At 33.8% G+C, this 26,847-nt stretch overlaps 3 protein-coding genes across 6 annotated transcripts; 2 read left to right on the top strand and 1 right to left on the bottom strand.

Annotated features, from left to right (window-relative positions):
* The first annotated feature begins 4,356 nt into the window (after positions 1–4,356).
* On the top strand, positions 4,357–9,984 carry LOC114281251 (protein IQ-DOMAIN 2). 3 transcript variants are annotated; one of them, XM_082919332.1, is made up of 7 exons: positions 4,452–4,696; positions 5,283–5,336; positions 5,558–5,656; positions 5,741–6,061; positions 6,539–6,757; positions 7,363–7,482; positions 8,818–9,984. In XM_082919332.1, exons 3-7 carry the CDS (start codon positions 5,582–5,584, stop codon positions 9,532–9,534), a joined length of 1,452 nt encoding a protein of 483 aa, XP_082775458.1. In that variant the 5' UTR covers positions 4,452–4,696; positions 5,283–5,336; positions 5,558–5,581; the 3' UTR covers positions 9,535–9,984. The 3 variants fall into 3 exon arrangements, with proteins under 3 accessions (XP_028079495.2, XP_082775458.1, XP_028079497.2); XM_028223694.2 differs by lacking the exon at positions 5,283–5,336 and having other exon boundaries at positions 4,357–4,696; XM_028223696.2 differs by lacking the exon at positions 4,452–4,696 and having other exon boundaries at positions 5,283–5,435.
* Positions 9,985–14,218: 4,234 nt separating this feature from the next.
* Positions 14,219–16,825, top strand: LOC114281253 (mitochondrial import inner membrane translocase subunit TIM14-1). 2 transcript variants are annotated; one of them, XM_028223697.2, is made up of 4 exons: positions 14,219–14,316; positions 14,486–14,599; positions 15,706–15,878; positions 16,373–16,825. In XM_028223697.2, exons 2-4 carry the CDS (start codon positions 14,597–14,599, stop codon positions 16,527–16,529), a joined length of 333 nt encoding a protein of 110 aa, XP_028079498.1. In that variant the 5' UTR covers positions 14,219–14,316; positions 14,486–14,596; the 3' UTR covers positions 16,530–16,825. The 2 variants fall into 2 exon arrangements, with proteins under 2 accessions (XP_028079498.1, XP_082775457.1); XM_082919331.1 differs by having other exon boundaries at positions 14,245–14,385.
* Positions 16,826–19,230: 2,405 nt separating this feature from the next.
* Positions 19,231–24,842, bottom strand: LOC114281254 (uncharacterized). The gene is made up of 6 exons (XM_028223698.2): positions 23,854–24,842; positions 22,180–22,371; positions 21,804–22,043; positions 20,858–21,075; positions 19,880–20,134; positions 19,231–19,769 (listed from the first exon to the last, which is right to left on the bottom strand). Exons 1-6 carry the CDS (start codon positions 24,260–24,262, stop codon positions 19,557–19,559), a joined length of 1,527 nt encoding a protein of 508 aa, XP_028079499.2. The 5' UTR covers positions 24,263–24,842; the 3' UTR covers positions 19,231–19,556.
* Positions 24,843–26,847: the final 2,005 nt, after the last annotated feature.

Genomic DNA, 26,847 nt, shown 5'->3' with positions numbered 1-26,847 from the left:
GGATGGAACCCTATTTAAGATATACACAACGGTTTTCAAAGCTTTACCCCATAAATTTATAGACACATTAGAATAACTAAGCATGCTCCTTACCATGTCCATAAGTGTTCAGTTCCTTCTTTCAGCAACACCATTTTGTTGTGGTGTGCCAGGCATTGAATATTGTGCAATAATGCATTCTTTCTTAAGGAACTTAGCAAATGGACCTCGTAATTGTCCCAATTCTGTGTACCTCCCATAATATTCTCTACCCCTATCTGATCTCACAATTTTAATTTTCTTTTCTGTTTGTTTCTCTACCTCTGCTTTATAATCTTTAAAAGCATCAAGTGCCTCAGCCTTATCAAACAAGAGGTAGAGATACATGTATCGTATGAAGTCATCAATAAATGAGATAAAATATCTCTGACCATTCAGACAAGGTGGAGTAAATGGTCCACAAATATCAATGTGTACGATTCCGAGAATTTCCTCACTCCTTTTGGCACCTTTACTGGTCTTGTTGGTTTGCTTTCCCTTTATGCAGTCCATACAAATACCAAAGTTGATAAAATCAAGAGTCGGAAGGACTTCATCATTAACCAATCTCTTTATTCTCTCAATGGAGATATGTCCCAATCTCCTATGCCAAAGAATAGAGGAGAACTCATTAACAATATTACGCTTAATGCCAATATCACCATGCAAGGTTAAAAGATTTTGTTCAAAAACAGGATCCAGATTTAATTTGTACAAACCATTAATTAAAGTACCATATCCTACAGAAACAGAGTCTTTAAACAAACTAAAATTTGCACCAACAAACTGAAATTCAAATCCAAACGGTACTAGTCTAGAAATAGAAATTAAGTTTTTTGAAAAAGATGGAATGTAAAATGCTTTTTCAAGATCCAAAACAAAGCCATTTTTTAAAACAAGTCTAAAAGTTCCAACAGCTTCGACGTGCAAACGTATCTCATTGCCCGAATAGATGCCTTGTTCACTTCTCGTCGATTTCCTTAGGCTGAGGAAGCCTTGCATGGTATTAGCAATGTGAATTGTAGAACCCGAATCAATCCACCAATCATATTGATAAGTATTAACAAAATTAGATTCATAACACACAAGAGATATGAGATTACCTTTCTTCTCAATCTCTGAGGACTTAAGACGAGCTGCAATGTCCCTCATTTCCATAATGTGCTCACGCATACTCCTAGAATTGTTATACTTCATTCCTGATACTTTGTCAGAACTAACAAATTGCTCTTCAATAGCCCTCATGTAGTTCTTGACCTTATCAGATGGTGGGATTGAGTCCCTAATGCTCTAGCTGATATGTGACTTTATGAGCATTAGGCTTAAGCGATTGGATCGCTCCCACTTATCATAAGCACTCTTTTCTGCAGCGGAACTCTCGTCCGTGGGTTCAGGAGGTTCATCCACACGGAGTGCCAAATCGAGGTCCATGCATCCTAATGTTATAAGGATTTTGTCCTTCCAGTCTGAAAAATTATCACTGTTCAAGAATGGAATACGAGAAGACTTATTAGATAGTACAGAGGTAGAAATCACTGCAATTACCAAGAACATTATTAATGCTTTGAAACAATAGCTATAGTCTGAATCAACCAATGTCAAATTTAGTAACAAATCTAAACCTTCCTGTGGGTAGAGGTCACTAAACTATATTAGATTTGCTATTACTTTATAATAAGACTAATGGGTTCCGAAATATTTAAGGAAAAGAAAACTCATACATGTGGGTTTAGAGTGTTCAATCCCTTTAATACCCAATCCATTATCTTATTCAAATTAAATTTTATAAATAATTACTTTCCTGTGGGACCAAGAACTTGTTTATAAAACAAAATTGCAATGTAAAAATGCCAAATTAATTTTTAACTTTATGTGATCAAAATACTGAGGATCACATCTTTAGGTCTTAAGATGCTGTGGCTACTCGTAAAACAGAATAAATTTTTTAAATATGGCATAATTTATTAATGTGAGCAAATCCTTATAGTCACAACAAATACATAATCTTTCAATGCACATAATGTATAATACATATAATCAGAGTAATATCACATGAAAAATCCCAAGACCAAACACATGTAATTCAACTTTATACTAGATTTTGCTTAAAAATTGGACTAAAATAAATTTCATAAGCCCAACACATAGTGTATACATGCTCTTATTTCACATGAATTTTCAATGCATAAATAATTACCTTAATGCATGTAATATAATATTACATTATTTTAGATAACATGCCAATGAATCTAAAAAATTATAAAAATTATAAAAGAACATGTTATAATTCACTGTATGAAATTCAATTAAATTTGCTCATTACTTTCACATACAACTACAATAAAATGTCTTTCACAACATGCCATTCCTACTATAATATTTAACAATAAATTAAACTGGCGTAGGTTTCAAAGGTTAAGGCTAAATATTGATCTACTCATAACCACATCTACAGAACTAATTGTCTAATGCATATAAAGTTATCAGAATGCATAGTATTTGATCAACAGTAAAACCATAATCACAAAAGTCCAAAAATAAAGGAAGTAATTATAAATCAATGTGATCTCCACAAGAAGAACCCAATAAAAGTTGATCATCTGCTACTTTCCACGTTTATTAGACATATAAATTCACTAAATCAATGGAAAGAAAAATATTTTTTTTTAAAGAATAAAATTTAGATTTTAATAAAGCTAATCCCACTGGAAATCTATTATTAGAGATGATGAATAAAAAACCAGAAATAATTTGGTGATTCAATCTTTACTTCCCCCTCCCCTCCACTCTTTCTTTTTTTTTTTTTTAATTACGCAGCAAGATATGCTTTATACCCATATAGATATTAACCAATCTAAATGCCGCAAACCATTACACACTTGCATAATCAATTTCGAACAGTAGAATTAAAATAAACAAGTTTCATGAATTCTCAAAACTGAGAATAATAATTGAAAATAATTTTGGGTCTCTGATTCCTTATGCCACAGTAGTGTGCTAGTGATCAGGCCATTATATTATATGGATAGCATAAACGAAAACAAAACAAAATATGATCTAACAAGATTTGGCCTCCATAAATTACAGTAATGCTGAACAACAAACAGAAGGAGGCTTTAATACCAATTGTGAGAATTAAAATAATTTTAATTCAGAAAGAAGAATACATCCTGCCATGATGTTCAAGCCTTTGAGTCTTTATCCTTGAATGATCAAATCTTGAATGTACAAACAAAACCCACTCATTGAACACTTTTACAGAACCATATGGGAGAAGTGGAAAGAACAGAGTTTCAAGCATATTCTATTCATAAAACGTCGTTTATGTTTAATGGCTATCACAGACATATATATAGATAGGTTTAGACCCATATCTAAGTGTAACTCCTTATAATTTCCCACAATCAGGAAGTTGCAAGGTATCACGAAACCACCATATGGGATAGTAAATAGACATTAGTTACCCATTAACCATTAAACTAATTAAATATATACAATAAATATATATAATATAAATAACTAAATAAATAAAATAAACATGTGACATATTGGCCACTTTATGGATATTCTTATACTATTCTCAATCTAATTTTCTTTAAATATATTTATTTTTTTATTTTTATTTTATGTGAAAGAATATTAATATAATTATGTATAATAAAAACAAAATATAAAATATATTTAGAGTAAAGTGAGATCAAAATAACAGCCCTGATAAAAAAAAAATGTTTTTTACCCTGTTGAATGAGAGGAGGTAGTCATGGTGGTGTTTGGTGTAGCTGTTAAAACAGATTATAGATTATAGCTTAACAGATTATAGATTATGACTTTAATCAGAAGCGGTTAATCTGTTTGGTATAGCTGTTGGATTATAGATTTAAGTTGCTGAGTAGTGTTTGTTAAATAAGCTGTGAAGTAGCTTTTTCAATTAATTTTTATTTTTTCATTATTTGTCTACATTTTTCATAAAAAATAATAATAATATTTAATAGTCCATTTAAGTCTTTTTCTATTTTTAAAAAAGTAAAAAATAAAAAAATCTAAGAGTATAACGGTGAATTAACATGTCCACAGCAGAAGCTGATAATCAGAAGCAAGGGGTGAGTAGCTTCTCAGAATCAGCTTTTTTGACTTAAAATAAGTTGTTAGAATCAGAAGCTGTTTGAAATAAGTTTAACCAAACAGTCCAAAATAACTTTTTAAAAGCCAGAAGCCATAAATTGACTTAAAAAAGCGGCACCAAACACCCCATTGTTCCAAGAAAGTAAAGAAAGCCAACGGCACCATCCAATCATTTCCACCAAAAAAAAAAAAAAAAAAAAAAAAAAAAAAACAAACAAACATGAGAGGGTAAAGGGTATGGTCTGATGATGAAGAGGGACCCAACTAGCCGAACCTAATAAGTGTAGGGGTAGTTCACACAAGTAAGAACCAGCTGTTGTTATGCTATTCTTATTCCTCTCCTCATATTCTATTCGTTGAACTTTCTTGGCAAGATCTGGGTTTTTTTCTCTCTCTCCCTCTCTTAGCTATAACCCCCAAATTAGAGGGGTCCAACTCCTCATCTTTTTTGTTTGTGCATACATACATTGATTTATGGAAACAAACTGACAGCAAAAGAAGAAGAAGAAGAAGAAGAAGAAGAAGCTCTGAGAGATCTGGCAACTTCACTTAAGAGGTACTTTGTGTTTCTTTAATTTTCTTGCACGCCAAACATAATAGTAGCTTTCTGTTATTTGGAAACTTGCAGTTTCAGTTGTCTTTGAAAGTGATTTGTTGATTTTTCTTGAAGTTTTTGTCAATTTGACATCTGGGTATCTTATCTTTTTTCTTGGAGAGTAGCCATTTGAGTTCCTGTTCCTGATCTTTTAATTTATCTGTTTGGTAGCTGAGAAAATGATGGATAAGGATAGAACTTGGAACTACATCTTTAGATAGTTTATAATTTAGGCCAGGTGGTTATAGACCTCCACTGAATTTTCTGCATCAATTGGGACCAGAACCCACTATCAAACTTTCATTTTCGTTTATTTTTTTGCAGTTTACTCGGCAAAATAATAGAGGATTTACTGTCGTTTTTTAAAGTGACTTGTTGATTTTTCTTGAAGTTTTTGCCAATTTAACATCTGAGTATTTTATCTTTTTTCTTGGAGAGTAGCCATTTGGGCTCCTGGTCTTTTAATCTATCTGTTTGGTAGCTGAGAAAATGGTGGATAAGGAAAGAACTTGGAACTAAATCTTAGATTGTTCATAATTTGGGCCAGGCGATTAGAGACCTCCACTCAATTGTGCCTAAATCAACGAATGGCCTCTCTGAGGTGTGTTCTGCATCAATTGAGACCAGACTGCACGAACATTATAGTCGAACTTTCATTATCAGTTTATTTTCCTCCAGTTTTCTCAACAACTTAACAGAGGTTTTGAGATTTCTCCAAATAAATGCATAGAAATAGGTTTATAGGTTTGTTTGGCATCTTAGAATTATTGAAAAAGCTGAAATCTTTTTATATTTTTCTGTGTTGTTTTGTTGTCAAAACAGGACAAATTGAGGAATGATATATAGATGGAGAGTAAAGGGAACTGGTTTTCTTCAGTAAAGAAAGCTTTCAGCCCAGAATCCAAGGAAAAGAAAAACCAGGTTTGGGAAATTTTTCTGTTTGGTTCTGCAGTAAATATCTTGATTTCAAATGGGTTTCTAATACATTTACTAACTAATTTTCAGAAATCAAAGAAATCGAAGAAGAAATGGTTTGGAAAGGAAAAACCTACTGTTCCTGATTCACCATCTTTAGATACTGTCACAGCGCCTCATCCTCTTTCTCCGCCCGAAGAGCTGAATTTGGATTTGACTGAAGTGGAGGATGAACAAGATAAACATGCATATTCTGCTCCAGTTGCCGCTGACGTGGCAGCTGAGTCTCCCGTTGCAGCTGTTCAAGCTGCTGCAGAGGTTGTTCCTCCCACTGCCATGACTCAGTTGACAGGTGAATGGAAGGAGGAAGTTGCCGCAATCAAAATTCAAACGGCATTCCGTGGATATATGGTATATGTCTCCTTGTACATACATAAAAATAAAAACTAAAAACAAAAAAACACATTGCATTTTATTTTATGCCAATTCTTGAGCATATAGGCCTTGATAGAGCAAAATAGTGAAAAAGGATTCATGTAGCCGACTCTACTCGATTGAGACAAAGGGCTTAGTTTGGTTTGGTTTGGTTTGGTTTGGTTTGGTTTGTTTGCTGACAAAGAAGTTTCTATGTAATTTTGATAAAAAATTGCTCTTACAAATCTTGTACAAGTTCTTATTGCTTAAATCCACATTTGAATCACAGCATATTCTCCTAGGAGAAAGTTTTCCATTGCAAGCCTAATGAGAATGTTTGAAAGTTATGTATTGTATTTGAAAGTATTTCTTTTTTATTTTCTTATTTTTCTTCTCTTTGACTTTAGCATTGGATTACATGAGAAATCATGGAACTTATCAACCAGTTTGCCATTGGGTATCCGTTGTCTTCAGGCAAGAAGGGCATTGAGGGCTTTGAGAGGGCTTGTCAGGCTGAAATCATTGGTACAAGGGACTCCTGTTATACGGCAAACTTCAAATGCTTTAAGATGCATGCAGACTCTAGCCCGTGTGCAATCTCAGATCCAGTCCAGAAGGATCCGGATGTCGGAAGAGAATCAGGCACTCCAGAGACAGCTCCTACAGAAACGTGCAAAAGAACTAAGTTTGCAGGTTAGTTATCTTTCATTATTCATGTCTTCCAAATTGCTTTACTTACGTAACCCAGTATGTGATGTAGCATTGAGTGTGTCACCGGGCATATTTTAAGATGCTATTGGTAATCTAGGACTAGGAATGAATTTGATGCAATCTAAATCGGTTGTGTAATATTAGGCAGACACTGTGTCTTTTTGTAGAAGTCTGACCTGCTAAGAAGTTCCCCAGGATGTGTATTTGGTGAAATGCACATAGGATTGCAAATTGCAATGCTGATTCAGTATCATTTCAATTGAACTTTTGGCAGGCACTGCATACTAGATTTTCCAGTTTCCAAATAGTTTCTTATTTGAGTTATCATGAACAAAAGACTTTTCCAATAGAAAACCTCAGCTAAATGCTGTGTTTGGATCTTAGATTCGAGTAGGGATATGTGGAGAGAAATGAATCCATTTTCCTTTTACTTCATAAAATCCCTATTCAAATCCAAGAACCAAACAGTAAGCTAAGTGTTCTTTTGTTTATTTGTTCTGTGCTTTATCCAGAAACAAATTGCTCTTTTGTTAGTTCTTCACTTTGTGCCTTCATCTGAACAGAATTGGTTTTAATGTTGTAAACAGATAGGAGAGGAATGGGATGACAGTCTACAATCAAAAGAACAGATTGAAGCAAACTTACTTGGCAAGTATGAGGCAGCCATCAGAAGAGAGAGAGCACTGGCTTATTCTTTCTCTCATCAGGTAATGTTTATAGTATTTTCTAGTGTTTGGCACAGCAGAAAACGTTTTTGTATTAAAGAAAAAAATCATGTTTGGACTTTTTCTAATTTCTTCTGCAACCACTGCAATTAAGTATATAGACAAGCGAAGTGCCTTCTGGTTGCCCCAGACTTTTGGCATAAGCTAAAGGAAGACCACGTTCATATAAATTTAGATCAATTGCTAAACAATGTTGATAGATCAATTTTTTACCAACTTGTTTTCCTATAAACAAATTGAGGATCAAAATCCTGGCACGACAAAGCTTCCTAAATCTCTACAACCTGTATTCTCGTGTAACTCTATATCTTTGGCCTCCTTGGTTTTACTTATTTTCTCACCTTAAACCCCTCAGGAGCTCTACCTTGTTAACCACCATAACAATGATGCCTATTTGCTTGTTTTTCTACATGCTTTTTCAGTTTTAGATAATTTAAAATTCTCTCTTAATTATAATTTTTTTATTTCCTTTCCTTTTTCTTAATTCTTGAAGTCACATCCTGTATCCTTGTAAAAAAAATTTAATATTTAAATTATTCCTCAATATTTTGAGCATCTTCATAAGCTAGATATATGGTTCTACATGTTGACAGTGTGCACAAGTGAACAGCACATGCCATGCTGTTTGCATCAGATAGTCAAACAAAAGTTTTATTGACCCTCTAAAAAAATATATAAAATGAACAAATAAAAAATAGTAAATTGTCCATGTCATCTTTTGTATTTTAAGTTGGTCTAGCCAATCAAATAATAAGGCCAGTGGTTGCACAACTTGCTCAACTCAATCATCTGTAGACATAGAATGGTTAAGCTTTGATTTCATTTAATATCATAATGAGGAAAGTGACTTCACTTCAATAAATTGAATTTTTTAGTTTTCAATAATACGCAAGTGTAATAAACAAAAATCAACAAAAAAAATCAAAAAACCATAAATCTAAAAAACCCATCAAAGATCTTGAACATGGTAGGTCATACTTATTAAATCCATTAAGTCGTCAAACATTCAAGATTCAATCAATATTCTGATGAACATCAACATTGTTGAAAGAGACATATATAGTCATTCAGAATTCAGATTATTACCCAAAAATAAAAGAAATGTTGTGTTTGAAATATGAAGAGGTTTTGGACTATAACTCTCATTTGCATGAATTTGTGACATCGTAACACAAACATAGATGAAACTTGAAAAGTTGCAAATGTCTAGATCTACAATATTAGTTGTCGATCTGGCCATTTCAAAATTTCATGCTATTTTATTTAGTTTAAAGAATTTCAGCGTTTGATCTAGTTTCCCAAATTTGAAATAAGCAGCAAAACTGGAAGAAGTCGACAAGATCTGCAACACTATTGTTCATGGACCCAACTAATCCTCACTGGGGTTGGAGTTGGCTAGACCGATGGATGGAAGCCCGTCCATGGGAGACTCAAAGTACAACTGAGAAAGAATTCAATAACGACCAATTATCCACAAAGAGTGCCAGCCTCAACCTAGCTGGAGGAGAAATCACCAAGGCTTATGCTCGTCATCAACTCAACTCTGACAAACCTTCCCCGACTTCCACCCAAAAGCCGAATCGTCGTCCTAGCCACCGTTCCCCTTCAACTCCTCCATCAAAGTCAGCATCTTCAACAGTATCAAAGAAATTGAAGCCAGCAAGCCCGAAAGGGAACATGTTTAGCCCAGATTCTGATGGAAAGAGCATGTTCAGTGTGCAGTTAGAGAAGAATAGGAGGCACAGCATTGCAGGGTCATCAGTGAGGGATGATGAGAGCTTAGCAAGCTCTCTGGGAGTTCCAAGTTTCATGGCACCCACTAAGTCAGCGAAAGCTAAGTCACGGATGCAAAGGCCATTGGGTTTGGAGAATGGGACACTGCCAGAGAAGGAATCAGCGGGGCCTGCAAAGAAACGGCTGTCATTCCCAGCTTCACCAGCTAGGCCGCCGAGGCGGCATTCAGGCCCACCAAAGGTGGAAGTCAGTTCCATTGCAGAGAAAAATGTGACAAATGGAGGGGTTAGTCAAGAATAAGTCTAGGAACACAGAAATTAATCACAAATATCACTCATTCTGTGTTTTAAATTCTATGTTTGGTTTATGTGTTCACAACAGCACTGGCCAGTCAGTTGTTTCCTGATGAAGGAGCATTGAAGAAAATAATTTCCACGTGGACTTGAGAGGTTATCGAAGTGAAGAATTGAAGATTAAAAAGATAGATCATTTGATTTGTGAATTATTACTTCTAAGTATGTTAATCATTTTTATTTTATTTATTGCTTTGAGGTTGTTGGTTTTGGGGGTGAAGTCAATCCCCCCTTGGGTAGGTCCTGCCGTGGGAAGTTTTTCTCTTTCTTTTCTCATTTTTAAGAATGTGAATGATTTCAGACAAAAAAAACAGCTTTCCAGCTTTGATTATTTTGTGAAGAATGTGATACTGTTACACTTCTATACCTTCAATGTAATAAATCCACTTATTGTTCCTTTCTTTTTCTCATTATTTTTCTTGAAACACAATCATTTTAAAGGTAGTTGTGATGTGAGATACTTCAGTTTTTCTCTGCCATGGCTTGCTACAGAAAGTGGGAGAAGACCTGGCTCATAAAACTTCTGTTAGGCTGCGTTTGGATATTGTATTTTTTTGAAGTGATTTTTGAAAGATTAAAAAAAACAAAAACAAAAAAAACCTGGGATTCAGCCAGTTATATGAGTGTTTCATTTGAAATACTCATCGCTCTCCAATGTACCAAAAGAAAACGAAAGAATTTTTTTATTTCACAAATTTAAAATTTAAACATGTTAAGTTATTTTTATTTTAAAGAATATTAAAGAAATGAGTAAACACCAATACTCACTCAATTTGTCTATCAAATTTTGAAAATGACGGACTTATAAATGGTTATTGTGGGAACATAATTTTTGAATGACAATGCATAGTCGAGGTGTCACCGAAGTGCCAGCTAAGATGCCATGTGTTCTAGTCGTGACGTCGAGATCATCTTGGCTAGGCCGAGGTTATCTCTGGAATCCGGGATAAGCGGATAAGGAACAAGAGTCCTAGAATGAGAGAGGACTTCAGTTTGGGTAAAGATAAGACTCTTAGAGAATTTATTCCAATCCTACTAGGAGTTCAAGATTAACAGTAATCCTAAGTCCATTGAAGCTAGGCTTCTATTGGGACTAGATTTGTGTTGGCTATAAAAGAGAGGCACCCTCATGCTTTTTATGCTCTGAATAGTGAGTTAAGTACTTTTACTATCTTTGAGAGATAATTGACTTGATTGTCGAAGTGCACCCGACTTGATTGTCGAAGTGCCCTCGGGTGGACGAACCACCGTCGGAATCTTTTCTTTTTGTGACAGGTCGTTCGGGCTTAATCTATTCTGCCAGTGTTCTGCAGCTGATTGTTTGATTGACAGTGTGGTCGGAAATTGACACACATAATTATATATACTCCATTTTGTGTAAAAACTAGAATTGTTATTAAAACTAAATCTAGATATCAAATTTTAACGATTTAATTTGATTTAGTGAATTTCATTTTCTAGTCTGACACTAATACATTTATAGCACATCATATATATGTTGTGTATATATAATTTAAGAGTAAAGATGGTGGAAGGCAATTGTGTCTGCGAGTAGGCTGTGATGGTGATATTTAAAGAGGGGAGTTGTGGTGGTGATGGTGAAAGGATGAGTTTTATTTTCTCATATTATTTTTTGGGTAATTTACATTGACGCTCTCTAAAGTTTATATTTATTATAGTGCCCTTTCTTACTTTTTAGAAATTATATCCTCTTCCTGAGGTTTAAAGTTTTATTACAGATTGTTCCCTCTAGCAATTTAATTTTTGGGTAAATTACACTTACACTCCCTAAGGTTTGAGTTTAATATATATCACCCCATTGACATTTAAAAAATTCTGCCAGTGTTCTGCAGCTGATTGTTTGATTGACAGTGTGGTCGGAAATTGACACACATAATTATATATACTCCATTTTGTGTAAAAACTAGTATTGTTATTAAAACTAAATCTAGATATCAAATTTTAACGATTTAATTTGATTTAGTGAATTTCATTTTCTAGTCTGACACTAATACATTTATAGCACATCATATATATGTTGTGTATATATAATTTAAGAGTAAAGATGGTGGAGGGCAATTGTGTCTGCGGGTGGGCTGTGATGGTGATATTTAAAGAGGGGAGTTGTGGTGGTGATGGTGAAAGGATGAGTTTTATTTTCTCATATTATTTTTTGGGTAATTTACATTGACGCTCTCTAAAGTTTATATTTATTATAGTGCCCTCTCTTACTTTTTAGAAATTATATCCTCTTCCTGAGGTTTAAAGTTTTATTACAGATTGTTCCCTCTAGCAATTTAATTTTTGGGTAAATTACACTTACACTCCCTAAGGTTTGAGTTTAATATATATCACCCCATTGACATTTAAAAAATTATACTAGCCCCTGTCATTGTAATTATTTAGACGGAATGAAAATATTGAACTTATACTCTCTCTTTTCATGCTTTCCTTTACTTCCTCTGTTTTTTTTTTCTTCTCATTTTCCTTTGCTTTACTTTTTTTTTTTTAATGTAATTTTCTCTATTTTTCTACTAAGAGTTGTTGATTTTTGTATAAGTAGGGGAGTTTGTGAAATGAGACTATTAACCACAGGGGTGGAAACATAATTTCCAGAACGTCAAGGGATGAAATGTAATTAGACCAAACCTCAGAGGGGTCAGTGTAATTTACCCTTAATTTTTTTAAATAGCAATTTTGTCTTTAGGTAAATTACATTGACACCCCTCATATTTTAGAAATTACAATCCCCTCTCCAAGGTTTAAAGTAGCATTACCAATTGCCCTATTGGTTAGCATTAATTGAAAAAAAAAATTCATTGAAAAAAATTGAATGGAAAAAAAATTAATTGAAAAAACATTTTGTAAGTCAAATTTTTAAATTTCTGTTTAAAAACCAACGTAAACTCATTTTTTGAATTTACGTTTTTTTCTTAAATTTATAAACCGAGACAACCATTTATAAAACAAAAAAAAAATTATCAAACAAGTTTTTATGATAATTTTTAAATTTTTTGTAAATATAAATTGAAAACTGAAAACGAAATGGTTACCAAACAGGTCTCAGATAGTAAAAATGTCGTAAAATTAACAAATAATTAAATAAGTTACCAATACCAACGTAAGAAAATGACTTATCCAAAGATTCTTAGATTATGTATGGTTTGATTTTTTTTTTTTAAAAATTAAAAATTAAAAATTACTTTGGTTAAAAAATAAAAAAAAATTATCATTTTTATATAATTTTTATCTTTCGAGTGTAATAAACATAAACCTCAAAGGGTGTCAGTGTAATTTTTATCTTACGTTGGTTTTTAAACAAAAATTTAAAATTTTGACTAACAATTTTTTTTTTCAATTAATTTTTTTCCAATAAATTTTTTTCCAACTAATACAAACCGAAGGGGATGGGGCTTAAGGCTTGGTTTGGTTTGATTTGGTTAATACTAACCGAAGGAGTAATTGATAATGCTGCTTTAAACTTGGAGAGGGGATTGTAATTTTTAAAATATGAGGGATGTCAATGTAATTTACCCAGTAAGGGTAAAATTGGTATTTAAAAAAATTAAATTGCTAGGGTGAACAATCTGTAATGAAACTTTAAACCTCATGGAGGAGAATGTAATTTTAAAAAGGTGAAGGAAAAACTGTAATAAACATAAACCTCAGGGGTGTCAATGTAGTTTACCCTTATTTTTTTGAAAGGTTATATTTTTTTTGGGTTTTGATATTAATTATTGAACAAAATTATATAATTTAAAAATTAACTTCCGAGCGAAATATATTGTTTGGCTATATTTTTATATTTTATTCGGAAGTTAATATATGTAGTCATGAGTTTTGGTTCGGAATTAATTTTCAAATCATGTAATTTTATTTGACAATTAATATTAGTACTAAAAATAATGTGTGAAAATAAAAATGATATAGCCTAGAAGTGATAAACAAATTAATAGTTCGAGTTCGACTCGTTAAAAATTTATACGATCTCAATTTATTAAGTAAATAAGTCAATTCTAAACATCTTTTGGAACTTGTTAAAAATTTTAAATGAAATTTGAACAATTAATTATTCATTCAACTCTATTGAATAAACCTAAAATTATATAAAATATCAAACTAGATAAAATTTTATTTGAAACTGACTCTAGGGTGTTTTGAGAAGTTGGTAAAAAATTGACTTTTTAATTTTTTTTTTAACTTATTTGGTTTTTTTGAATAAGTTATGTGAGAAGTGATGTGACTCAAAATTAGTAAAAAGTTAAAAATTGACTTCTTACCAGCTTTTCAAAAGAGCACTCTATAATTTAACAAAACAAATTTAAACAATTTTTTTTTTATTATTTTAAATATAAAATATTAATATGTTAGTAAAATTAAGTTACAACTTAAAGAAGTCGTTATTGTTATTTAAAATATTAGTATATTAGTAAAACGGCTATGCTACAGACCACCAGCTGGGGCACCCCCAGTGACCTCCAGTGACAGGTGGCACACTGCCATTGGGTGGACTTCAAAAAAAAAAAAAAAAAAAAAAAATTTTTTTCAGCCTATCAGGGGCGACTCCCAGTGACCCCACTTGGGGTGTTAGGCATTTTTCTTAGTAAAATTAAGTTACAAGTTAAAGAGATCATTATTGATCCATCAATTCGAACTCCACACTTTCTACTTGCCATACTCTGAGGCTTTGATTACATGCCACTCGGCAAGGAGCTCAACAACTTAAACAGTTAATTACTCGGGTCGTTAATCAAGGAGAATTTAATTTGTTATTTGAATTAAATCTTAAAATATTTATGTATTTTTATTATTATTATTATTATTTTTTTATTATTTTTAAACATACACATGTACATGTAGTAAAGTTACCATTTTTTGTGGTTTTTTTTTTTTGGCAGCGAAGCCCTAACTGCATCGGAGGTCAATAAAAGTCGGCGAAGAAAAATCTTGACTTTACAACAACAACAGCAAGGCCGTGCGTGAATGTCCATGTTCATCCTCTCCCAGAAATGGTCAGTTCTAATTCACTAATCTGTTTTTCTGTTTCTTCGTTGTGAATTGTGAATTCTCGGTTTAGGGTTTTCTGGAATTCTTAGATTAAGATTGCGAAACTTTAGGGTTCGATTTATACATTTTTTTTTTTTTTTTAATATAAATATGTTTAATTCTAAATATTTTGAAGGTTTTGTTCTGTGTTTTTCATGGTCTGTTGTGAAGTTCAGAATTTTGAGAAAAAAGCTTGATTTTTTGTTTGTATGTATGTGTGTACCAATCACAGATTAGAAATACATTTCCTAAGCTAGAGATGATTTTTATTGTGCTTTTGGACCCTTGAAATGGGTTTGATGGTTTTGGTAATTATGCAACAAACAAACAAGTGGAGTCGGTTACATGAATAATTTTTTGCCATTAAGCTTTACCATGGACTAATATGCTCAGTTAAATTAAATAAATTCATATCCGTTTTCACTATCGCATCTCATGTCGTTTTAGGTATTTTCCTCCCCTTGCATCTCTATTTACGGTAATCCTATCACTCTTCCTTACCATTGACCAAACTATCCTAACCTGTTCTCTTTCATATAACAGTAAATTAGTTTGTTTCACTTATATTTGCGCTGATGATTTAAGGAAGAATATGACTGGCTTTTAGTTTTGCATTGTCACTCAGCCTCTTCTCTTTAACTGCCCCTTCTTTCCTTTGATTCATTGTATGCATTGTATATTAAAAAGGAAGAGAAAAACAAAAAGAACCGTGTTATATCATCTTGTTATCACTCCTCAAAGTAGGTTTTAGGTAAGTAAAGAAACCTCTAGATAATGCTTTATCTGAGTGCTTAATCTCTGCAATTGCATGATCAAAGATAGCTAGTGTAGGCAGACATGTAAAACAACTACATTCATAAAGGAAAAAAAGAGGTTACTCAAAGTATAACCAATGTCACATTGCTTTTTTTTTTCAGTTCATCGGTATTAAATGTTATTGGAAATACAGATGGCTTGTTCATGATGATTTAGAGCCGAGAACAATGACTGATTTTCTTGATAACTATTTAGTGGTGTGGTGATAACCCATTCCTTAAACTAACAATGTTTTAAACCTGGAAATTTGCACCAGAGTACACCATTGCTGGCAGGACTTGCTGTAGCAGCTGCTGCTTATGCTGGCAGATATAGCATACAGGCTTGGCAAGCATTCAAAGCAAGACCGCCTAGAATGCGCAAATTTTATGAAGGAGGATTCCAGCCTACGATGACAAAAAGAGAAGCAGCTCTTATTCTCGGTGTCAGGTACCCTTGTTACCTCTCTATCCAGTTATGAAATTAACTTATACCATTACCCCCTTTTCTAGATTTGGATATTTATTCTCTCTGTTATCTGCATGAAATGTTATGTTCATGATAATTTTCTCTCCACCACCCGACCTGTGGGGTGATCCAAACAAGAACAGAAAATAGAGAATGGAGTGGGAGGGATGTTGGTGAAACAACTGGTGCATGTCCAAGTGTTTGATCCTCGAAGTACAAAATTTTGGATATGGGAACATTGCCAAAAATGTCGGAGTGTCTTTAAGTGAGTGTAGGTCTTAATGAGGGAAGTAATTGAGAAGGGGCGGGACTTGCAATCTTTTTGTTAAGTTGAGGAATTCTATAATGTAGGCTAAATATTTAGGTCATTGTTTAAAATTATGAACAAATGAGGGACTTGCAATCACCTATATGGCATATTAGCTCTTGTTCATGCTCGTTATGCCTGATATTTTCGATTGGTTTCTCATCTGCAGGGAAAGTACTCCAGCGGATAAGATTAGGGAAGCACATAGAAGAGTGATGGTGGCAAACCATCCCGACGCTGGTGGTAGCCACTACCTTGCTTCTAAAATCAACGAAGCAAAAGATATGATGCTTGGAAAGACCAAGGGGAGTGGCTCTGCATTCTGACACGTTAAAACCTGCGTCAGTTAAAGTTTGGGAAGATGATTTTCAAGCGGGCAATTAAACAGATATCATTTCCTCATTGTCCTGAAATATTTTTGTCATATCATGTTGAAAATTTTAGGGTCTATTTTGTTTCATCAATTGTTTTAGACCCAACAGAGTTGTACACTACTCGGAAATCACAATATTTCTATCCATTTGAGTTCATTGAACGTGAGAGGCACTTTTGCTATTTGACTTGTATGTGTTAACAGGCTTATCTAAATCATATGAATAATGAAATATTTTATTTTGCACTAGCGGCTTGGTAACTTGTGTGTCTGCTAGCAAACGTAACTAACCTTTCTATTCGAATAACGAAGTAGATATGGAGCAAAAAATGGTTCAAATATGTCCTAGTGATGTGAATAGTTCTATGAAAGCTGCGTCCAGTAAAGCACTTGAGATCATGTTGTGTTCAATAATCTTCATAAAATTGAAAATTGCATAATTCTATACCCTCCGCATTACTCATACTTACCATTCAGTACATTTAACACAAATTTTGCACCCTTTGTCAGTCCTACCAAATCAGCACAAAATGAAATACTACAACCGATTTTAACTGGTTGAAAAAGAATCTTTATTTTCTTTGCACTTTTCTACCACTATCTTGCTAAAGCTAGCGCTTTCTTGCTAAACAAACAAACTAGCAATCCTAAGAAGTACTGATGTAGGTCGAAATGTACCACATTGAGGTCACTTGAGTTACATTTATAGTTTTTGAATTTTGTTTATTTAGTGAAAATGATGTGTTTGGTGCACTTGTACAGATTTGGCCAGCAATAGGTAAATTCAAGCAAAAAGTGGCACGAAAGTAGATTTTCCGTGCGAGTAGTGAAAATTTCTGGCTTGCCACCTGACCCACGTGCAACCTACCACTGCTCGAGTAGAAAGTATGGGCGCTCGAGCGGCCCACCTAGGATTGTGTGCACGGAATTTCAAGTTTGTTCTGCTGAGAATGAAAAGCAAAAAGGCTGGATTAGGGTTCTGAAAATTCCAAAAATACACGTGGGGCTAGGGTTTGGAGAGAGGGATTTTCAAGCTTCAAGAACATCTTTCGTGGGGGGTTTCTTTTTCTTCCACCTCTTTCCATTCCTCCATAAGTGGCTAGGCTTCTATTTCTACGATTTTGATGAAACCTTAACCAAGTAAATAAGGTTTTCTCTTTAGTTTTGATTATGTAATGATTTGAACAAGTTGTATGGTATTTAAGAAATTTTTATATATATTTTTCATTATTTCTTCAAGTATTCTACTTTCTGTAATTGTTGAATGTGTTCCATACAATGGTTTTTTATTCTTTCATATTCAATGTTAGAGGGGTATTTATGACCCTGGCCGAGCTAGTTTGGGCTGGAATCGGGGCCCTTACTCAGTCGGATGGTGGGCATATATTCAACCGAGGACCTATTCTGGTCAAGTTAGGACAATCTTGGGCCATTAGCTCAGTGTTGTTTAATGGAATTTGTCTTCTGAGACCAGATTTGGCCGAGAAGTTGCTCGATCGTGACCGTGGAGCTCGATTGAGTCCGCATTCGGGTCTGACCAACGGTACCAGGCGGATAGCGCGGCCCCAATAGAAAGGGGAAGCCGTGGTAGTGAGTATAGCCCGGTTGGAAGGACGATGCGACGAGGCGGAACCGCAGGAAGAAGATCCCCCTATTCGTGCGTGTTGGTACTGCTTGGCGGTTTCATCGTTTGATGCTTAGCTGTGTTTGCGTTGACACATGGGAAAGTAAGAGGAGAGCATGTCCACGCATCCAGCGAGGAATGGACGCAGAAACGCGCGCAGAAACTATATAAACGATATTGCGCCTCGATACACAGGTGTGGAACATCTTCTGATCAGAGCTCACCTACCACTTTGTCTCCTCTCTCTCTCTCTCTCTCTCCTCCTTTCCTCTCTCACTAAGCGTGCCAACTTGACCGTCAAAGGGGTTTTTCGACAAAACACCGCTGGGTAGCTCATCATCTTTGTATTCTCAGGTTAATCAGAGTGAAGCAAAGCTTGGACATAAGGAGTACGGATGACAACGAATATTTGCTCCCCGTACACAAGGTATAAGACAAGCCATACTACAAGGGACGAGTTGTTTTGCTACCCTAATTTAGAACAAACGACTCGTGCTACTTGAGATAGTTCGTGCCCATACATTGAATGTGATAATTCTCTTAATCAATGGTTTGAACTTGTAGTTGCGAAGTATTATTTAGTTTGAACCATAACATAATTGATTTTCAAATTGAAACCTTATTTATGTAACAAGTGGTAAATTCATTACCCTAGGTTTTTTCTAAATTTAATAATCCCAGTTTCATTTTTAATCGCTAGTTTAATTTGTTAGTATTTTAATTATCATTAATTTATAAACAATCATTTCTTTGATCAAAATTAATTTAAGAATTTAGCAATTAAATTAATTTAATTTCACATTTGTCCCTGTGAATCAATACTTAAACTTACTATTATTCTAAGGAATTTAGTATAATTTAATGTTTATTTTTAGTGTGGGTCCCGACCCATCAAGAACAATCCTTGTTTGATCAATTTAGACAAACTTCAGTTGATGCCAAATCCTCAAAAACATCTAGAATTCCTGAGATAATAAGGTCAAATTATGTTTTTGACTAGTTCTACTTCAGAAATGGGAACTATTAATACTTACAAAAAGCAAACAGTAGTATGATAGAAAGAACAAAGTCAGGTGAACAAACAAAAATTGATCAAGTGTAATGACAACATAGGATGACAATCCACATTACAAAGGAAAAACATAAAAGAAAAACAGTGGTAAGATTGTCCGCCATCTTGCTTCTCAACATGTCTTGGAAACCTGAGGAGTTTCAACAAAATCCTGAAGAAACCAACAATTTGATTGATATCTGGCCTTTCATGCTCCATTGAGAAAAGGAGCAAACTCGTGGTATTTACATTGTCATTCGAGAAACTACAGCATAGAATTAACTGCCAGTTTGAGGCCACAACTGTTATGCATCAGCTTCCAATTGAGGTTGGTCTGTGCTTGCAACTGGACCTTGTGGTTTTCCAAATAGCGTAGAGAATATTTGTCGATGGCATTCATCGCAGAAAAAGAAGTAGGAGAAGTGGCCCTCATCTGGGAGTTTATGCACCACTGCGCTTGGTAAAACCCGAGCCACGTAGTCAGTCATTGATGGTGGGACTACCTGGTCATCCGTTCCCTGTTTAGCATGGGCAAAATTCAGGAAATCAAGATCAAATATCTAATCAATTAACATAATAAAACAAAAACTGCACAAAACAAAACAAAACAAAATCAAGGCCTGCAAACCTGCCATATGTGAACTGGGCCAAGAAATCCCATCAATTCACATTCCTCCTGACTATAAATGAACTTGAACCAAGGGAGAAAGCCTTTTCCGGGGCACTTCTTCTGCACCTGAAGATCTGCCAGTTTGAAACTCCAATGGGAAACCTGTAGCACAGCTTCCTCTATGAATGGTTTCATATTTAACTGACGGATTGACTCCTCAACATCCCTCTGCCAAAATTCTTCAAATTTCGTTCCTTCAGTGAGAGCTTTATCCTGAATAAATCAAAGATTGAATGTAAGTTATGTCAAACATAGAATACTACTTTTTCAATCATAGCTTATAATTACGAATAATGCTATATGCACTAATTAGTATACCAATTAATGATGTGGCATAATTTAAAATGTTTTTGGTATTTGTAATTTGTATAATAAGTGGGGTCATGTAGCACCACCGTATAATTACATATCACATCTTATTCCCAAATAGTTAACTCACAAAAGAATAATAGTAGATCTTTGCACTCAAAAGATCAATTCTGTGGCAACAGTTGGTTTGGATGAACTGGTAGTTAATCAAGTACCATGAGTATGCTTCCCATCAAAGTAGAACTTCAAGCAAGGGCATAATAAATATTTTCCAAATAATATAATTAGTTTCCTTTACACCTACAAGAATCAACAAACTTTACAGCAAAGAAATATTTAGATTCTAGTTTAATTTGCCAATATGTTGAATGAAGATACATAATAAAAAGCGGGTTTCCTCATTTACAAGTAATTATTCTGATGGAGCTAGAACAGATTTTAGCCTTATTCTTCAATATAATCAATTAGTTAACTAATCATCTTTACAACTTGATTTTTTAGCTGACTTTGATGCTGACGCAACTCATACAAAATATAATTTTAGAACTAAGAAATACAAAAAACAAATTGTCAGGCCCATACATACATGTATCCTCTTACAGTGATTCAAGATGGAAATGAACTCACCTTCTTCCCCAATGACAAAGACAGCCACTTCTCAATCTGACCATGCTTTCCAGATAGGAAACTTCGGCCGTAGAAGTAACTGAGAAATTTAGGAAATCTTCGAGCTAAATAGTACATCAGTTTCCTCCTTCGCACCCACTTTTCCCAAGTTCTGGACATCTCTTCCTTAGTCATGCTTGATTCATATGGATTAACCATTGGAGCAAACATGGCTGCACCTGCAAAACAGCCATGGATACAGCACAAACAAATTCATACAAGATTATAGGTTATTAGAGTTCTTAAGGATATTGATAGATATTGATACAGACAATTTTTCAGGAGAACAAGAACATAAATCAACAGTGGAAGTTAGGGAATGATGACCAAATGTCAGAGTATTACTTCTTTCTTTTCTTACCTTTTTTTTTTTTTTGGCTGTAACTGTAACAATAATTACTTTATCATCAAAATAAGCATCATGCTCAAAAAACAAAAAGAAAAAAAAAAAAGGCTTGTAACCCAATTAAATTATCAAATCATAGACTTCAACAAAATATGAGGACACTAGTTCATTGCCATAATTTCCAACAACCAGATTATACACATTCTTAAACAAGAATAGCCATAAAAGAAGACTATATTCCCTGACTATTATGCTTCTTTTTCTTTTTACCTTTGTTCCCTTCTTTTTTCACCTACTGGTATGAGAAGACATCATTACTTTATCTCATTTCCCCCATCATGTGATTTTCTAGCTGCTTCGTGTCATGAGAATGATTTGGTCACATTTTACCCATTTTTGTTATCTAGAGAAAATTAATGATTTTTCAATTTCGGATGTGTGATACTAAGGTCCCCATACCCTGTAGCCTATTGAAGATATGAACCACTGGGAACTAACGAAACTGACAATAAGCAATATGGTTATGACATGTTTTTAATAGCAAAGAAAAGGTTAGCTTACCTGCAATCCGATCAGGAATGTATTTGAGCGCAGCCCAAGCATGCATGGCTCCACTCGAAAACCCCAACACCCAAAATTTGTCATGTAATCCAACAGCATTTGCCAAGTGTATCATATCCAGAGCTGATGAATTGAGGTTCCTCTTCGGATGAAGGTCGCTCTCCCCAAAACCAGGAAGATCATAAGTTACCAAACGAACACCAAACTCTTCCAGCAGTGATTCTTTAACTCCTGGTATACCTTTTGTAGAAAAATATATTTAGAGAACAAAAATGTATTACAGAGTCAGTTCTGCAGCAATTTTACCAAGAACATGCATTAGACTCTCATTAATCTCATTTCCCAAATGCATTCAACATTTTTAGAAACTGTCTACCTGCAAGCCTGGAGGATAGAAAACCATGTGGTGCAATCAAGGAATATCTAGCTCTGTCACTTGGAACACCTTGCTCACGATATGCCATTTGTCTACCATCCGGAAGTAGTATGCGTGTAGCACTCGGAGGATGTATGTACACTTTCTTCACCGGTGAGACCGAGCTATCGTGCTTATTATTTACATTCAGTACTGCCCATGAAAATTTGTCAAATTAAATAAATAAATAAAAGTAGGAAGGAATATAAAGTAGAAAAAGATGAAAAACTCTAATCAAGCAACGATATGCTATACTCATAAACCAACAATAACAACAACAAAGACAAAACGCATTGCACGATCAAAGGTAAAAACTTTCCAAGGAACAAATACAGATACAATTTCGCCACATATAATGATGAAATATGTTTGCAACTTCAGCATTATTACTTGTAGGTAATTTAAAGTGGAGCTTGCATAAGCTTGAGCTGAAAGCCATGGTAAACTTTGACAGTTAGTTAACATGGTATGGCAACTGTATAAGCAACATCCCCTACTGCAAGCTTATAAGCTCCAGCATTCTTATCATTATCTATTGCTTTTAGTTCACCAACTTTAAAAATATGGAAAGTGATCTACAAATAGAAAATGTGCGTATATATATATATAGAATTTTATACTAAAATGATGTGGCAATGACAATCTTGAAGTCGCATTAATGGGCCTTCCTTTTAAAGTGATAGAATCCAAGGGCTGCCACGTCATTCTGGATCAAAATTCTATATAGATTTTTTGTTTGTATAGCACTACTCTCAAAATATATATGTTGGAAATTGGAATTTAAGCATTGTTGTGCATCTTGGATAGAAAGAAGATGTTTGATGTGTAAAATGCCTCTTGAAAAGAGAGCCAGCAAGTAACTGGTTATCCGTGACTACAACAGGCCCAACCTAATGTTAGTACAAGCAATGCAGTATTCAATTGGAGGCATTCACAATTACTCACAGCAAGAAGTTTAGCAATGTCTCAGTTTATGAACCTCCATCAGCTAACAAACTAACATGGTTTCTATATGCAACATATACAAAAATACATAGAAAAAAAAATGCTTGCAAAGAGCTCAATATTCTTTTACCTAGACCAACAGCAATTACATATGAAACACATTGATGCTATGCTATCATAAGTGTAAACGGCCGCAGTATTTATCCATGAAATGTGTCCAGATGGGGTTAGTTTTTCCATTAAAGACGTATCCAAGGGTGCTAAGCCTTTTAAAGACATGGAATGAGTTAACTCATTGACATCGAATCAGCAACTCAACAGAAACTTAGCATGCCGATATTGCATTTGTGAACCCCAAGGAGGCAAAGACAAACCTCAAACAATAACCCACTAAGGCAAAAATAGAAATATGAGAAACAGCAAACAATATAGAGAACCCTCTTCTAGCACATAAACAAAACAATTAAATAATAGAATAAAATAAGAGCATAAATTCAAATTGCAAACTTTATAAGATAAAAAAATAGCACAAGTTCCCCCAATGTATCACAGGACAAACACAAAGATGCTATCAAGAATCAAATCAAATTCAAAAAACAAGTATTACAGGACAACCACAAAGATGCTATATTTTTCAAATTTCAACAGGTTTGTTCCACATGAACCAGAACTAATACTAAACAAAATTACCTGCAAATGCGAGGAGGAAGACGAAAAAAATGACCGACCATGAGTGAACCGGATCACGATCTTCCGGAAGATACTCATTCAAAAAACTTAATCCACCAGAAACCTTTGCCATGGGTCCTCTCATTTTTTGCACAATATATGAATCGTCGGTCAAATAGTTCTGTTGCACTATATCCTTACAACCTTTCCCCAATTCGAAAACTATTTCTCCCCAAGCTTTCGCAAACCCTTTCACCTGATCCTTGAAGCTCTCCGATTCCCCCTCCACCTCACCAAAATGGGACCTTTTGGTCTCAAAAACAGGGCTCGAAAACCCAATTGCATCACCAGTACTGTATCTTATCCCTGTATCGTCCACCAAGCTCATGAGCTCTTCTCGCCACGATTTCGAACCTGTAACTTCCGACATTTCTATATGTATATTTGAATATCCAATGATAAGCTCAAATCTCCATTATAGAGTGACAAGAATGACGATATCAACACAGTTTGGGTGTTAGAATAAATTTTTGAAAAAGGGTTTCAGTAGAGATTAGAATCTGACCACTGAAGCTTTGCTTGAATCAGAAGATTCAGTGTAATATAATACAATGTATATATGTGAACACAGAGTCGATTGAATCAGAATTACAATCAGAAACAGAAGAACAAGTGATACATTTGAATTAATCAATATCAAAACCCATAAATGTATAGAGAGAGAGAGAGAGAGAGAGAGAGAGAGAGAGATTGCTTTAACGATAAGCTTTTGACAGTCGCGTCAATGGAACGATAACTGAACCGAAACTGTAAACTTTCTCAGCGTGATCTTCAATTATCTAACTATTTAAATCTTCAAAAAGATTTAAAATTTTGAAAAAGAAACCCTAGCCGACCATTGCTCAGAGCTCGGGGAATCATATCTACGAGAAAGGCAAAGGCATCTCTCTCTCTCTCTCTCTCGGCTCAACTTTTGCTTGCCGACAAGGACAACCACACATACATATAATTTTACATGATTTTACAATCCTAAAATATAAATGATTGAGATTATAAAAAAAAAAAGTTCGAAACACAGTAGAATCCAATGTGTGTGTATGTAATGCTGAAACCGTTGTTTCATCGGTGGTCCAAGCGGTAATGAATTAAACTTCGTACGTCGAATCCTTACACGAATCCCCCTCACTCAATTAACCCAACTTTGAGTTATTTTAGCCCCGTTTGTTTGGGGTTTTGGGGAGGGGGTTGAATCACCAAGGATCCTCTAGAGTGAAATTTTTCTAAAGTTTCCTAGAGTGATATATTGTGTGGTTGAGATTTACTGGTAAGTCACATCAGAAAAATTGATGTGACTTGCCAGTAAATCTCAACCATACACTGTAACACTTTAGGAAACTTTAGGAAAAAATCACTCTAGAGGATCCTTGCTCGGGTTGAATTTGATAGTGAGGAGGGGATTGAGAATGAAGTGTTTGTTTTGAGAGATATGGAGGAGATTAGTAATCTCTTGGTATTAGTAAGGAGGAAGAAGGGGGATTGATAAGGAGGAGGTAGAGATGGTATTAGAAAAATAGTGAGGGGATTAGAAATTTTTTTATTTTTTATATATTGGGAATTTTTTTTAAATATAATGTTTATTTTTTTATATTTTTTTATTTGTTTTATTATTTTATATAAAAATAATTTAACAATTCCTCACTATTAATCCCCTCACTATCAATCCCCTCACTAACAATCCCCTCACTATTAATCCTCTCACTATCAATCCCCTTCATTCTATCTCCCAAAACAAACGGGGCCTTAGATAGTTGATTAAAAGTTATTTTTTTTTTTTTTAAAAATATGTAAAAAAATAAAGAGATGTGTGGTTTAAAATAGATTAAAAGTCAAAATTGATCTCAAACCGAGTTCTCAAATTAGGCTTTAGGTTATGTTTGGCATAAATGATTACTTTATTTTTTCTCTGACAAAAGTAAAAATAATTAATAAAATTTATTTCAAACGAGACTTTTTAATCTAAAACTAACATAGTCAAAAAATCAAAAAATTAATTTATATCCCAAACGAAAGCTCAGTACGCACCCTCTAATCACCTTTTCTTTTCTTTCTTTTTTTGAAAATTTAGTGTTTTTCTTTTTTTTATTTTTAATGAATTTTTTTAATATTTTAAATAAAATTATTTACTTTTTAAATACACATAATTTAGATATACCTAAAAAATAAAGAAAGATTTACGCGTAGATCCAAATAGATAGACTTATTATTCAATAGGTCCAATGAAAATTAATGACTTTTTCATCAAACACTATTAAAAAATGTCACTAATTATTAATTTTTAGCAACAGTTTAAAAAATTTATCATAAAAAATATCACTAATTATAAGTTTTAGCCACAATTTAAAAAATCATCACAAAAGAAATCACTAATTTTTAACTTTAAGTGTTAGATTGAAAAATTCATGACAAAAAAATGTCATTAATTGAAAATTTTAAACACAATTTATAAAAATCATGACAAAAAAAGTCATTAGCGACAATTTTACTATAACTTATTTTTAATAAAACTTAATAACAATTAAGTCTAACTATTATGACATATTAGGAGTTTACCTAAAAATAAAATATTTGTGAAAAAAATATTTTTAAAATTTAATAAATATATAAGTATATGAAAATGTACTAAAATTTTGTATTTTTTCATATTTTTTGTATTTGACGATTTTTTTAAAGATTTTTCTATGAATATTATATTTTTTTAAAAATGGATCTAGGTTAGATACATTTGAAACGTAATTTTTTTTTTTAAATGTTGAATTTTTGAGAAAAATAGTCTAAAGTCCCTCTCCCATTTTTAGTAATGAGAGAAATCCATAATATTATTTTGTGATGTCTAAGGTCCCTTATACATTCTCATCTCCCTCCATATCTGATCTTCCTGGAGAGAAGAACGCAGAGACTGATCTTTGAATTCGAGATTTCAAAGTTTGGTTTTCTTCCTCGCCGGATAATCTGACA

Source organism: Camellia sinensis, chromosome 3 (genome assembly GCF_055761805.1).
Source record: "Camellia sinensis isolate YWXY chromosome 3, ASM5576180v1, whole genome shotgun sequence".
Lineage (NCBI taxonomy): Eukaryota > Viridiplantae > Streptophyta > Magnoliopsida > Ericales > Theaceae > Camellia > Camellia sinensis.
Note: the sequence above shows the minus strand (reverse complement) of the source record. Positions and strands in the feature narration are given on the sequence as shown.

What these genes read in the sequence shown, in the direction of transcription:
- LOC114281254 (XM_028223698.2), bottom strand. Translation starts at nt 24,262, where the DNA reads ATGTCGGAAGTTACAGGTTCGAAATCGTGGCGAGAAGAGCTCATGAGC. An exon ending in CATTCCTGATCGGATTGCAG is followed by an intron (nt 21,076 to 21,803) that starts GTAAGCTAACCT and finishes GCTGTTTTGCAG; the next exon opens with GTGCAGCCATGTTTGCTCCA. An exon ending in GCCCAGTTCACATATGGCAG is followed by an intron (nt 19,770 to 19,879) that starts GTTTGCAGGCCT and finishes CATGCTAAACAG; the next exon opens with GGAACGGATGACCAGGTAGT.
- LOC114281253 (XM_028223697.2), top strand. An exon ending in GCTCTTATTCTCGGTGTCAG is followed by an intron (nt 15,879 to 16,372) that starts GTACCCTTGTTA and finishes TCTCATCTGCAG; the next exon opens with GGAAAGTACTCCAGCGGATA.
- LOC114281251 (XM_028223694.2), top strand. Translation starts at nt 5,582, where the DNA reads ATGGAGAGTAAAGGGAACTGGTTTTCTTCAGTAAAGAAAGCTTTCAGC. An exon ending in CGGCATTCCGTGGATATATG is followed by an intron (nt 6,062 to 6,538) that starts GTATATGTCTCC and finishes CGTTGTCTTCAG; the next exon opens with GCAAGAAGGGCATTGAGGGC. An exon ending in CTTATTCTTTCTCTCATCAG is followed by an intron (nt 7,483 to 8,817) that starts GTAATGTTTATA and finishes TGAAATAAGCAG; the next exon opens with CAAAACTGGAAGAAGTCGAC.